At 53.5% G+C, this 10,947-nt stretch overlaps 1 protein-coding gene across 1 annotated transcript in view; it reads right to left on the bottom strand.

Annotated features, from left to right (window-relative positions):
* Nucleotides 1-5,894, bottom strand: part of HIF3A (hypoxia inducible factor 3 subunit alpha) — a 31,034-nt gene extending 25,140 nt beyond the window's left edge. The window contains 2 exon segments of the mRNA XM_029210163.1: nt 595-785; nt 5,827-5,894. Of these exon segments, the coding sequence (XP_029065996.1) occupies nt 595-785; nt 5,827-5,852 (217 nt within the window). The 5' untranslated portion in view covers nt 5,853-5,894.
* Between the last annotated feature and the right edge of the window lie 5,053 nt (nt 5,895-10,947).

Here is a 10,947-nt window from a genome sequence, read left to right as displayed (position 1 = left end):
GTGTGTGTGTGTGTGTGTGTGTGTGTGTGTGTGTGTGTGTGTGTGTGTGAAGGCGTCCTACAGAGAATTCTAACAGGGAGGGAATTCAAGGGGATGGCTACTAAGGGGACAAGCAATAGAACTAGGAACCTGAGGAGGGGAAGCGGGACTCTCTCAAGTAATTAAATATTGGGCAGTGAAGCCTCCTGGGGATATTGATTATAAGGGAAGGAAGCTTAGCCGAGAAGGTCTCTCAGGAGACCAAATCCTAAGGGTCCAGATGCCTTAGGGAGTTAGCCGGCCTCCTATTCCCTAGGGTTCTAACTCTAAAGAGGCGGAGCTTCCCAAGGGCGCGTTCCAACGGGCGGGGCCTCACAAATGATAGACTTCTAAGGGGGCGGGGACTCCTAAGAAACTGGGTTCCGATTGGCCCAGAACCTGAAGGGGCGGGGCCTCTCCCACTAAGTGGATTCCAGAGGGGTGGGGCTTCGCCGGGAAGACATAGGGGGCGGGGTCTTGTGGAGATGAGGCTTCCCGGAGGAGGGGCCTCCCTGGGATGTACCTTTCCGAGGGCGGGGTCTTGCTGAGGTGGGAATTCCCGGGGGCGGGCCTCACCTGCGGCGCAGAGTTGGTGCATGCGCAGGTAGCTGATGGTGAGGCGCATGATGGAGGCCTTGTCCAGGTGGGCGCTCACCCCGCGCGCGAAGGGCAGCGTGTGCGCCAGCTGGTACAGCACCTCGGTCTCCTGGCTGCGCCGGCTGCGGGCCGCATCCCGGGACTTCTCCTTGCGCAGCTCCGTGCTCGACCTGCGGGCATGGGCAGCGTTCACTGGCGGCGCCCCGGGAAGGGAAAGAGTTGGATGGGACAAGCACGTGGGTTGCTGCCACATGGGTCTCGGGTTCAGAGAGGGCAGAGCCGCGACTGTGCTGGCCTCGCAGTGTGGCCCGGGCGAGTTGCCGGAGCTCTCTGGGCCTGGGTGGATTATACTGTGGAGTCGCTCCTTGCCTCAGGTTTTATCTGTCCCGGCGCCAGCCCATGCTGCCCTCCGGTGCCTCACTCCTCTCCAAGGCGTGCCCAGGGCCGCTCTGTCCCCTCCCTGACTTATCTGCTGTTTATTCTCCGGGCTTGGGAAGACCGCGGAACAGGGAGGCCTCCGGCTGGGAGGGGGCTGGCAGAGTTGGCCAGGAGCCAGGGAAGGGAGGGCGCAAGAAGATGCCTGCAGCCCCCCAGGCCCCCTGCCCTACAGCCTCCCAGAACCCCCTCTTCTGCCCTTTCCCCTCCTCAGCTGAGCTGAGTCCTCAGAATCTTGGAGTACAGATCTCAAAGTCCAACGACCCACCAACAGGGGCCCTGCCAGGGTGACACAGCAAACCAACCCCAGGGCCAACGGCTCACCACTCATCTCTGCCCTTTAATCCACTTCAAATGCCTGAATTCTGCATGTGGGGTTGGGAGGAGAGGATGAGTGTCATTTTTTTTCAGAAATATCTACCACTTAGCCAGCTTTTACTATTAGGTCAGACCCCGTGCCGAGTGTGTAACTTACATTAACCCGTTTAGCTCAGACATCCCTAGAAGGAAGGTAGTAACATTTTCCCCATTGAACAGATGAAGCCCAGGCACAGAGAGGTGCAGTGCTTGCCCACAAGGAGTGAAGCCAGGGTTTGAACGCTGGTCTTCCTAAACTCTTCAGTTTCCTCTGTCGTATGGCCCTGGGTTTATCTCCAGATTTCAGTACTTCTCCCTGTTTCTGCCACCGTCTTAAAAGTCAAACTCCAGGTCTGTCTGAATCCAAATTATAGTTTTGCGGAAGAAAATTATAGAGTATGTTACATATAGTATAGTATATGTAATCTTATCTATATTGATACTATTGATAAAACCATTAATAAGCAGCTATAAGTTGCTAAGCGCTTATGGGTCTGACGTTGCACTAAGTAAGGACTCAGCCTATGTGTACTCATTCAATCCTAAGAAAGCCCTAGGCAGAGAGCACTTTAAACCTCCACTTCACAAAGGGGAAACTGAGGCTCTGGAAAGTGAAGTCCTTTGCCCCAAAAGTCACAAAGCCATTAAGTGGTGGAGCTGGGATTTGAAGTCAGGCAGTGAAGTTCCAAAGCCTTTATTCTTCTAATTCCTTTCTTGTGACGTCCCCGCCAACCTCCATGGACGCAAAACTCTAGGAGGGGAAGCTGCCCCTTCCTAAAAGCCAGAGGCCACTTCTGGGGCATCAATCTCACCCCCAAGCAGGAGACCTGCAGCCCAACCCACAGGCATGATGGAGGGAGGGGAGTGGACTCTCCTGACTCTCCAGATGGGAAAGAACTCCTCAGTGCAAGTGGGTGGGAGGCACAGAAGGGGGCAGCTGGGTGGAGGGAGCCAGCAGTTGCCCTCATCCCCTCCCTCCTGGCTGATGGGGGGCAGGGGCCTCCAGTCCCGCTCTGCCCAGGGGACATTCCGTCCTCCTGTCCCGTTCTGTTCCAGCCCTGTTTGTCTTCCTGCCCAGAGGGTGGGGGTGGGCGGGCCTCACTGAGCTGGGGGCCCAGACAGAGGGAACAGGGAGTAGGAACAGGAATGGGGTTGGGGGGTGGGGTTGGCCCCCCACCTCCTGGGCAGCTGGGCTCTATAATCCTCTCTGTGGCCAAATGACTCCTCCCTCCATAGAAGAAGCTAGCTGGTGGCTACAGCGGGACCCTCCTAGCTCCCAGCCTGTTCTCCGGATGTTCTGACAGGAAGTGTGGCCTCTCACTTGCTCCACAGATGCCTGGTCTCTGGCCTTTCCCTTTAAACAGAGTCGGGGCTAGTTCCTCTGGTGCAGGGTTCCAATCTCAACTCCATTACTTAATAGCTGTGTGACTTTGGACAAGTTGCATAGCCTCCCTGAGCCTAAGAACAGCACAAACTCATGGGGCTGTTGTGAAGATTAAATGAGTTAATATATGTCAAGGGCTTAGAACCGGGCCCGGCAATTGGTTGGTGCTATATAAAGGTTCAACTTTTATTATTTCCCCTTTGTCCACATCAGGGATGGAAGGCCTAGGAGCATCGTAGGCACTGGAGAAACCCTCGGGCTTCAGTGGTAACCCCATGGTGTGGTGTGTGTATGTGTGCAAGTACACACGTGATTTAAACAACACCTTGGGAAGAAAACTAAATCATAGTGATACTAATAATAATGATAGCTTTGGTGGATCAAACACTCATGAGCTTAGAGACCCCATTAAATCCTTTCAACAAACCCTAAGAACCTGGAAAAGTGATCTCCCTTTTACAGAGTCAGAAACCAAGGCTCTGAGCAATTGCATCACCCAGCCAAGTAATCAAGCTGGTAATCAATCCCAGGGCCCTCCACCAATGCGCAACCATGCTCAACGCTTCTGTTAGTCTGACCACGTATCTGCTTCTACCCAGAACCCTGTCGGACTTGAACACAGTTTATTGCTCACCTATCGGGTATCCTGCCCCGAAGATCTGTCCCCTCACTGCCTCTCATCTTGAGCGGGTGCAGGGGAGGGGAGGTATAACCCTCATTTTCCAGGCTACAAAACTAAGGCTCAGAGAGCAGTTGCTGGCACAAAGCCACACAAGCCAAGAAGCGGGTGAGCTGCAATTTGAACCCTGATTTGGGGGCCTGTGCTCTTAAATGCCATGCCTTGGTGGGCGTGCCACCCAACGGACCCCTGTCCTACCCCTCCTCTGTCCATTGGCCCCAGTCCCTTCCCCTTGTCCCACCACTGCTGCCTCCAGATTTCCCCAGCTGGCCAGTCTCCCCAGCTGGCCCCATGCCCAGCCCTGGTCCGTCCCCTTGGCACTCTGCCCAGGTTGGGACGTGCAGCTGGAACCCTGCCACCCTTCCTCTGTGTTCCAGTAGAGAACGGGGGTGGAGCCAGGCTGGGAGGCCCCAGGGTAAGGCCTGGGAATGGGGACTAGGGCTTGGTGCCCCCCCCCACAACCAGGAGAGGGAGAAGCCCACCTCTTCCCTGCCCTGAAGAACTTGCCACCCGAGAGCAAAGGCATGGAGAAGCGGGGACACCCTTCCCCACGTTCAGGGCTGCTCCTGGGCCTCTCTCTCCTGATATTCAGCTGGGTACTGGGGGTCTTGCAAAAAGTGTAGAGGATTTGGGTGGGGGCTTAGGTTGAATACATGCAGGGACTCCTCTTGGCATTGCGCCAAGGTGGCCTGAGAGGGTTTGGGTTTGAGAAGGGACTTGGGGTAGGGGTCGGTGGGAGTCTCTCTACCCCTGACTCTGCTCCTTCCTAAGGACATGATAATCCAGTGGGGTGCCTGTACCCAAAGCCCTATGTTCTCTGGGAACCCTCTGACCGGAGGGGCACCCTGGGCCGAATGCCCATCAGGGACTTCCCAAGAATCACCCTTGCCTGGGGTGGGATGGCAAGGATGGAAGAAGCGAAGTGGGTAAGGGAGTATGGGGGGCCCGCTCACCATCACCCTGACCCTCTTTGGCCCTAGCGCCATCCTAGGGGTGCAAGAGGGGATGGAGCGTGGCCGGGATCTGGGTGCGAGTTATGAGTGGGTGGTGCGTGGGCTCGGATAACACCACAGGAGAGGGCTGGCCTTGGATGGGGAGGGGGGAGCGCCCCAGCTCAGCCAAGAGGGGCCCCCACCTAGGCAGGAAGGGGTGCTGGGAGGGGCTAGACCAGGGTTGGCCTAGAAGGGGTGGGATAGAGTTCCCTGGCAGGCCCAGAGCCAGAGACTAGAATAGAATTGGGGGGTGTATAAGTGGGGGGAGTGAAAACATGGGGGTGGGGAAGGATCCAATCAGACCTGCGAAGCCAGGGAGGAGGGAAGGGGGTGAGGCTTCCTGGACGCCTCAGATTGGACAGGAGAAACCAAGGGTGTGGGATATTTTCCGGGGGTCCCATGAAAACATGGCCAGATAGGACCCCCTGGCAGTGGACCCAGAGCACGAGTTCCCTGTGCTGCCCCAGCAAATCTGCACCTGCTGGGAAGGGAACACAGAAGCCCACCACCTGCCCGGGATGACCCCAGCTGGGCTCTGCGGCAGGGGGCGCTTCCCACAGCTTGCACTGAATCAGGCACAGCACCCTCTCTGGAGTCTTCCCCAAATAAGGCTTGGGTGCCCCTTCCCACTGTCACAGGGACTGGGTGGGAGTGGAGGAGTCAGATAAGAGGCTAGACTTTGGGAAGTGGGTCAGGCTGTTTTCTTGTTCTTAAAGAGGGTGACCCTACCTTCCAAAAGGCCCCTGGGAAGGGTCCCAAGGTGGCTTCTGAAAGGTGACCATTTCTGCCTATTTCTAGGCAACTCAAGGTTTGGGAGACTGTCAGGGAGGGTCCAGTTAAAGAGGATCTCTCTTCTCTTGAACTCAGAAGCTGACTCCGCATTCCAAGGGACTCCCTATATCTGGGAAGGTTCAATTTGGGGGTACCCCGGATCCCCTAGGACCCTAGGGGTCTGGTGTCAAAGAACAACCTCAATTCTGGGGGCTCGGAGGCCAGAAGGGTCAGTATGTGGAGGGAGAATGCCTCCCGCAGAAGCCTGGGAACTGCTCAAATGCAACCACCCCCGATTCCATGGGGACCCCAAGTTTCAACCCCAGTCAGGAGGGGAAGCGAACCCGGAACAGCAGGAAATCTGGGATCACGACCCAGATGTCGCTCCTGGCTAGAGGGGCGTGGCAGCCTGGACTTGGGGAAATGCCCCCACCCCTGCAGTCCCCTAGGGTGGAGGGTGCGGCGGGGATGTGTCTCCAACCGCGCGCCCGAGTGGCCCTAGGCTTGCACCCGCGCCTTCCCCACCCGGCTCAGGGGTCGCTGGAAGAGGAGCCCCCCCTATTCTTATCATTCCTGACCCCAAAGCCCAGTACCTTGCACGCTGTAGCCCCAGCGCCATGACTCGCCAGTCGCCGCTCCGGAGCCCTTCGAGGCCCCTAGCCCCCTCCCCTGCCCTGCGAGCCCCCTCCCCAGCTCCTCCCCCCGCCGAGCGGTTGGCTGCGCAGCGCCCGGCCCGCGGCTCTGGTTGGTTGACCGGTCTGTCACTTCCATGAAAGAGGCGGGACAAGAGACGAAGACTTGGAATGCCGGGGGGGGGTGCGGGGGGGGGGGAGAGAGAGAGAGAGAGAGAGAGAGAGAGAGAGGGAGAGAGAGGTGTGTGTGTGTGTGTGTAGAGGGGGCGGGTGCAGTGGAATACACCCACCCACCCCCCAGCCACACTCCTTGCCGCGGACTTCTCAGCAGTGTCGCCAGCGCGGTGCAAGCAAGGTCGGCTGGCCGCGCCTTCTGGCCCAGTATCTCCCGCCAAGTTCCGACACCAGTACTCTTCTGAACCCACCTAGTTCACTCCAGCCCCCACCCTCTAACTCGCACCCCCGGCTCACTCCTCCATTTCCTACCCCCGGGTGGGCCCCTCCGACCTCCAATCCCACCCCCTCCAGTGGCCCAGCCCTGCCTCCTGAGTCGCCCAGCTCCGCCTCCACCCCTTCCCTATCCACTGAGTCCTCCGCTTTTCCTCTCCGCCCACAACTCCCGACCCCACCCCAGTTCAACAATCCCTCCCCCCTCTGTACCCCTTCGTCCCCTCTCAGTCCCGAGCCCCTTCCTTCCACCTTCACCCCTCCATCTCGTGCCCAATCCCTCTGCTCCCCACTCCTCCGGTCTGGCACCCTCTGTACCCCAGCCCCACCTCCTTGCCTCTCTAACTCCGCTTTCAGGTTCTCACTGGTGAGTGATCAAGTTTTTGTCAAGTAAATATGTAAAACTCAATCACACCCACTTTTCAAAAGAGCAGAGAAATGATCTTTCTACCAATGAAGTAAGAAGGGAGAGGCACAAGGTCACCAAGGAGTGGTGAAAGTGTTACAATTGGATAAGGAACAGGGTGTGTGTGTGTGTGTGTGTGTGTGTGTGTGTGTTGGTGGTGGTTGGGTTCTAATCCATAGCAGACCAATATTCAGGATGCAGCTTTGGGCAGGGAAGAGGACACTATAGCAGAAGTCTGTGGTTTTTGCCCACCCTAGTGTCCCACTCAGTTTTCTTTTGGGGAACCACTTCTCTCCCCTCTCAGTCTATTTAATTTGAATAGGGCTGGCCATAACCCTCCCCTCACCAGCTCCAGGGACTAGACCTAGCCAGTTTATTCTGTTTTTCTGATCACAGTGATTGGTTCAGGGAAGGCATGTGACCTAATCTAGCCCAGTGAGAACCAACCCTGAGACATTTGCTGCAACTATCACAAAAGAGGTTCTCTTTCTACTGGAGTTGCCAAGCTGGTGGGATGTGAGCCTGGAGCTCATGGGGCTCTGTTACCATGAAAGAAGAAGCTTTATGCTGAATGTCAATGCAGAGGAAAGCAGAAATGAAAGTTTGTAAAAGACAGTCCTAACACTAGCACTTAAGTGCCTGGATCCAGCCATACCTGAAGTCCATTTTAATCTTAGAACCATTATGGGTTTTTTGGTTGTTGCTGTTGTTGTTAAATATTGTTTTATTCATTTACTTTGTGCTTAGATTAGTTGAGTTGATTTCAGCTGCTTACCCCCAAAAGAATCTTGATAAACTGAGAGAATATCTCCTGAGCCTCAGTACAGAGACATGTGAATGAGAGGTCAAAATTAGGAAGGGCTGCAGGAGAAGCAGGTCCTATCCGAGGAAGCAGAGGCTATCTGAGTCATAGCAGATAGCCAATCTGAGGATTTACGGTGCCCAAGGAAAATTGACATTTGTTAAACAAACATTAAAACAGGACTAAAACTTGTATACACAGATGTGCCAGGCATCTATGATCTAGGTTAGTGTTAAACTTCACTTGATGGTTCCTGGCAGCAAAGGTGATATGGGAAATGTGTTTTTCGAAATGATTTCCAATTTTTGCTAAAAGAATATGTTCTTGTTTGGGGCTTACCTGGTGGCACAGTGGTTAAGAATCCGCCTGCCAATGCAGGAGACATGGGTTTGTGCCCCGGTCCGGGAAGATCCCACATGCCGCGGAGCAACTAAGCCCAGTGCGCCACAACTACTGAGCCTGCACTCTACAGCCCACGAGCCACAACTACTGAGCCCGCACGCCTAGAGCCCGTGATCCACAACAAGAGAAACCACCACAATGAGAAGCTCGCGCACCACAACGAAGAGTAGTCCCTGCTCGCTGCAACTAGAGAAAGCCAGTGAACAACAACGAAGACCCAACACAGCCAAAACTAAATAAATTAATTATTTTTTTTTAAAAAAAGGGATATGTTCTTGTTTTTCTGGAGAGACAAGTTTTGTTCCTGGAGCTGAAGCTTAGGGGAGAGCTTTACATTATTAAAATGCAGAGTGATCCGAGCCACCAGGAACTATGGGAGCTCGGTGCAGGCACCTCACCCAGCCTGGGGGGGTTGTCAAGAAGGTTTCCTAAGGAGGAGACCTCTGAACAGAGACTTGAAGGATGAATAAGAGTGAAGAAGGTAAAGAGAGAACTTTCCTGGTGGCGCAGTGGTTAAGAATCCGCCTGCCAATGCAAGGGACACGGGTTTAAGCCCTCATCTGGGAAGATCCCACATGCCGTGGAGCAACTAAGCCCGTGCGCCACAACTACTGAGCCTGCGAGCCACAACTACTGAAGCCTGTACTCCTAGAGCCCGTGCTCTGCAACAAGAGAAGCCACCGTAATGAGAAGCCCGCGCATCGCCAGGAAGAGTAGCCCCCGCTGGCGGCAACTAGAGAAAGCCCGCGCAATGAAGACCCAACACAGCCAAAAATAAATAAATAAAATAAATAAATTTATTAAAAAAGAGAGAGAGAGGGAGAGAGAAAAGTATTCTGGGCAGAGGGAAGAGAATGCAATGGCTTGGAGGCAAAAAAAGAGCTTGGGACCTTGAGATATTTGAAAGGTACCTGTGGCTACAACGTGGAGTGAGTGTAAGGAGAGGAGGTGGGCAGTGATGGTGGAATGGTGCATGCAGGTGAGATCAAACCAGATCTGAAAGCCATGAAAGAAGTTTGGGCAATATCCTGGGAGCACTGGGGAGCCACGGCAGAGTTTTGAGCAGGACAGGAACACAATATGTGCCTTAAAAAGATTCCTCTGGTTGCCATGTGGAGAGTGGATAACAGGGGTGAGACTGAAGGTCAGAGAACAGGAGGGAGGCTGGGGTGCAGATCTGGGTGTAAAGAAGAGATGCCTGGGCCAGAGAAGGGGCAATGGGGGTAAAGAAGAGGAGACGAATTGAAAAGATATTGAGGTTCACCCACACATCAACATATTACTATACTGATATGGATAAACAAACTGTGGTACACCCATACAGTGGATACTACTCAGTAAGAAAAAAGAATGAACTATTGATACACATACAACACAGATGAATCTTAAAATCATTATGCAGAATGAAAGAAGACAGACACAAAAGAGAATTACTATGTGATTTCAATTCCATGAAGTTCCAGAATGGGCAAGGCTAATCTACGGTGGAAAAAAAACAGTGCAAATGTCCTGAGGTGTGATTTGCCTGGTAAGTTCAGGGATCAGCAAGGAGACCAGTGTGGCTAGAGCAGAGGGATGGATGGGAAGATTGGGAGATGAGATCAGAGAGATGATGTGGGGAGGAAGTGGACAGTGGTGTGGAAAGATCATGCAGGGTGAGTTTTTTTTAGGTTATGTGTTGGCTTTCACCCTGAGGGAGATAGAAACATAGAAGGCTTTTGAGCAGGAAAGTGACATCTGAGTTAGGTCTGAATGAAGTCCTCTTTCCCCACAGGTTGGAAAGAACTGGAAGCTCTCTCATTTACAAAACAAACCACCCAAACGAGATTTGTTTTGCTCATGAATCTGCAATCTGGGCAGGGCTCAGTGGGGACAACTCATCTCTGCTCCACTTGGCATCAGCTGGGGCAGCTTAAAGACTGTCAGCAGGAATGATCTGATGCTTCCTCAGTCACATGCCTGGTGGTTGATGCTGCCTGTCAGCTGAGACCTCACCTGGGGGCTGTGGCTGGAACATCTACATGTGACCTTTCCATGTAGCTGCTTGGGCTTCCTCACATCATGGCAGCCAAGCCCCAAGGGAGAGGGAGAGTGAGTGAGGAGACAGGCAGAAGCTGTGTCTCCTTTATGACCTAGCCCTGGGAGTCATGCAGTGTCACTTCTTTTCATCAAGGCAATCACAAAGTCCTGCCCAGTGGAGGGAAATAGACTCTACTTCTTTTTTAAAATAATTAATTAATTAATTAATTAATTAGGCTGCACTGGGTCTTAGTTGTGGCACACGGGATCTTCGTTGCAGCATGCAGGATCTAATTCCCTGACCAGGGATCAAACCCGGGCCCCCTGCATTGGAAGCATGGAGTCTTAACCACTGGACCACCAGGGAAGTCCCCAGACTCTACTTCTTGATGGGAAAAGTCAAGCTTCCACAGGAAGAGCACGTGGAACTGGAAATATTACTGTGGCCATTTTGGAGAAATATCTCCCACACTCTTTTTTTTTTTTTTCTCCCACACTCTTTATAGAACAACTTGGAGCTCTGCTATGAGCAGCACCGTGGAGGTAGAGTCTTAGGCTTTGGGATATTGGAGAGAAAATGCTTGATTTATTGACAGGGAAATAGGGTTCAGCAACAAAACCCCAGAACTGGGCACACACCCAATCTGACGAGTCAGCATCTTCGGCTACTGTTTTCTGTACATCTGCTCAGATATTTTATTCAGATATTTTATTCACCTCTGTAAGACTCACCCTCCCTACTGCCCAAGACTGGGGGGAATTGCTCCTAACCTCTCTACTGCTGCCTCTTGTGATCTGATTTTCTCTCTGCTCTCCCTTCCCCTGGCTCTGACTCCTCATAGTATGGGTTTATAAAGGTCAGCTGGCATTCCTGGAACACGGCCAGGGGCAGAAAATCCCTCCAAACTCAAGCCAAGGCCAACCTGGAATCAGATGATGGACGTAAGTAGGGCGAGGGTTCTGTGCCCAGTGCTGTTCTGCTTTGACTGGAACATCATGACAGCAC

This window comes from Monodon monoceros, unplaced genomic scaffold (genome assembly GCF_005190385.1).
Source record: "Monodon monoceros isolate NGI ecotype Baffin Bay Population unplaced genomic scaffold, NGI_Narwhal_1 Super_Scaffold_10, whole genome shotgun sequence".
In the NCBI taxonomy this organism is placed as follows: domain Eukaryota; kingdom Metazoa; phylum Chordata; class Mammalia; order Artiodactyla; family Monodontidae; genus Monodon; species Monodon monoceros.
Note: the sequence above shows the minus strand (reverse complement) of the source record. Positions and strands in the feature narration are given on the sequence as shown.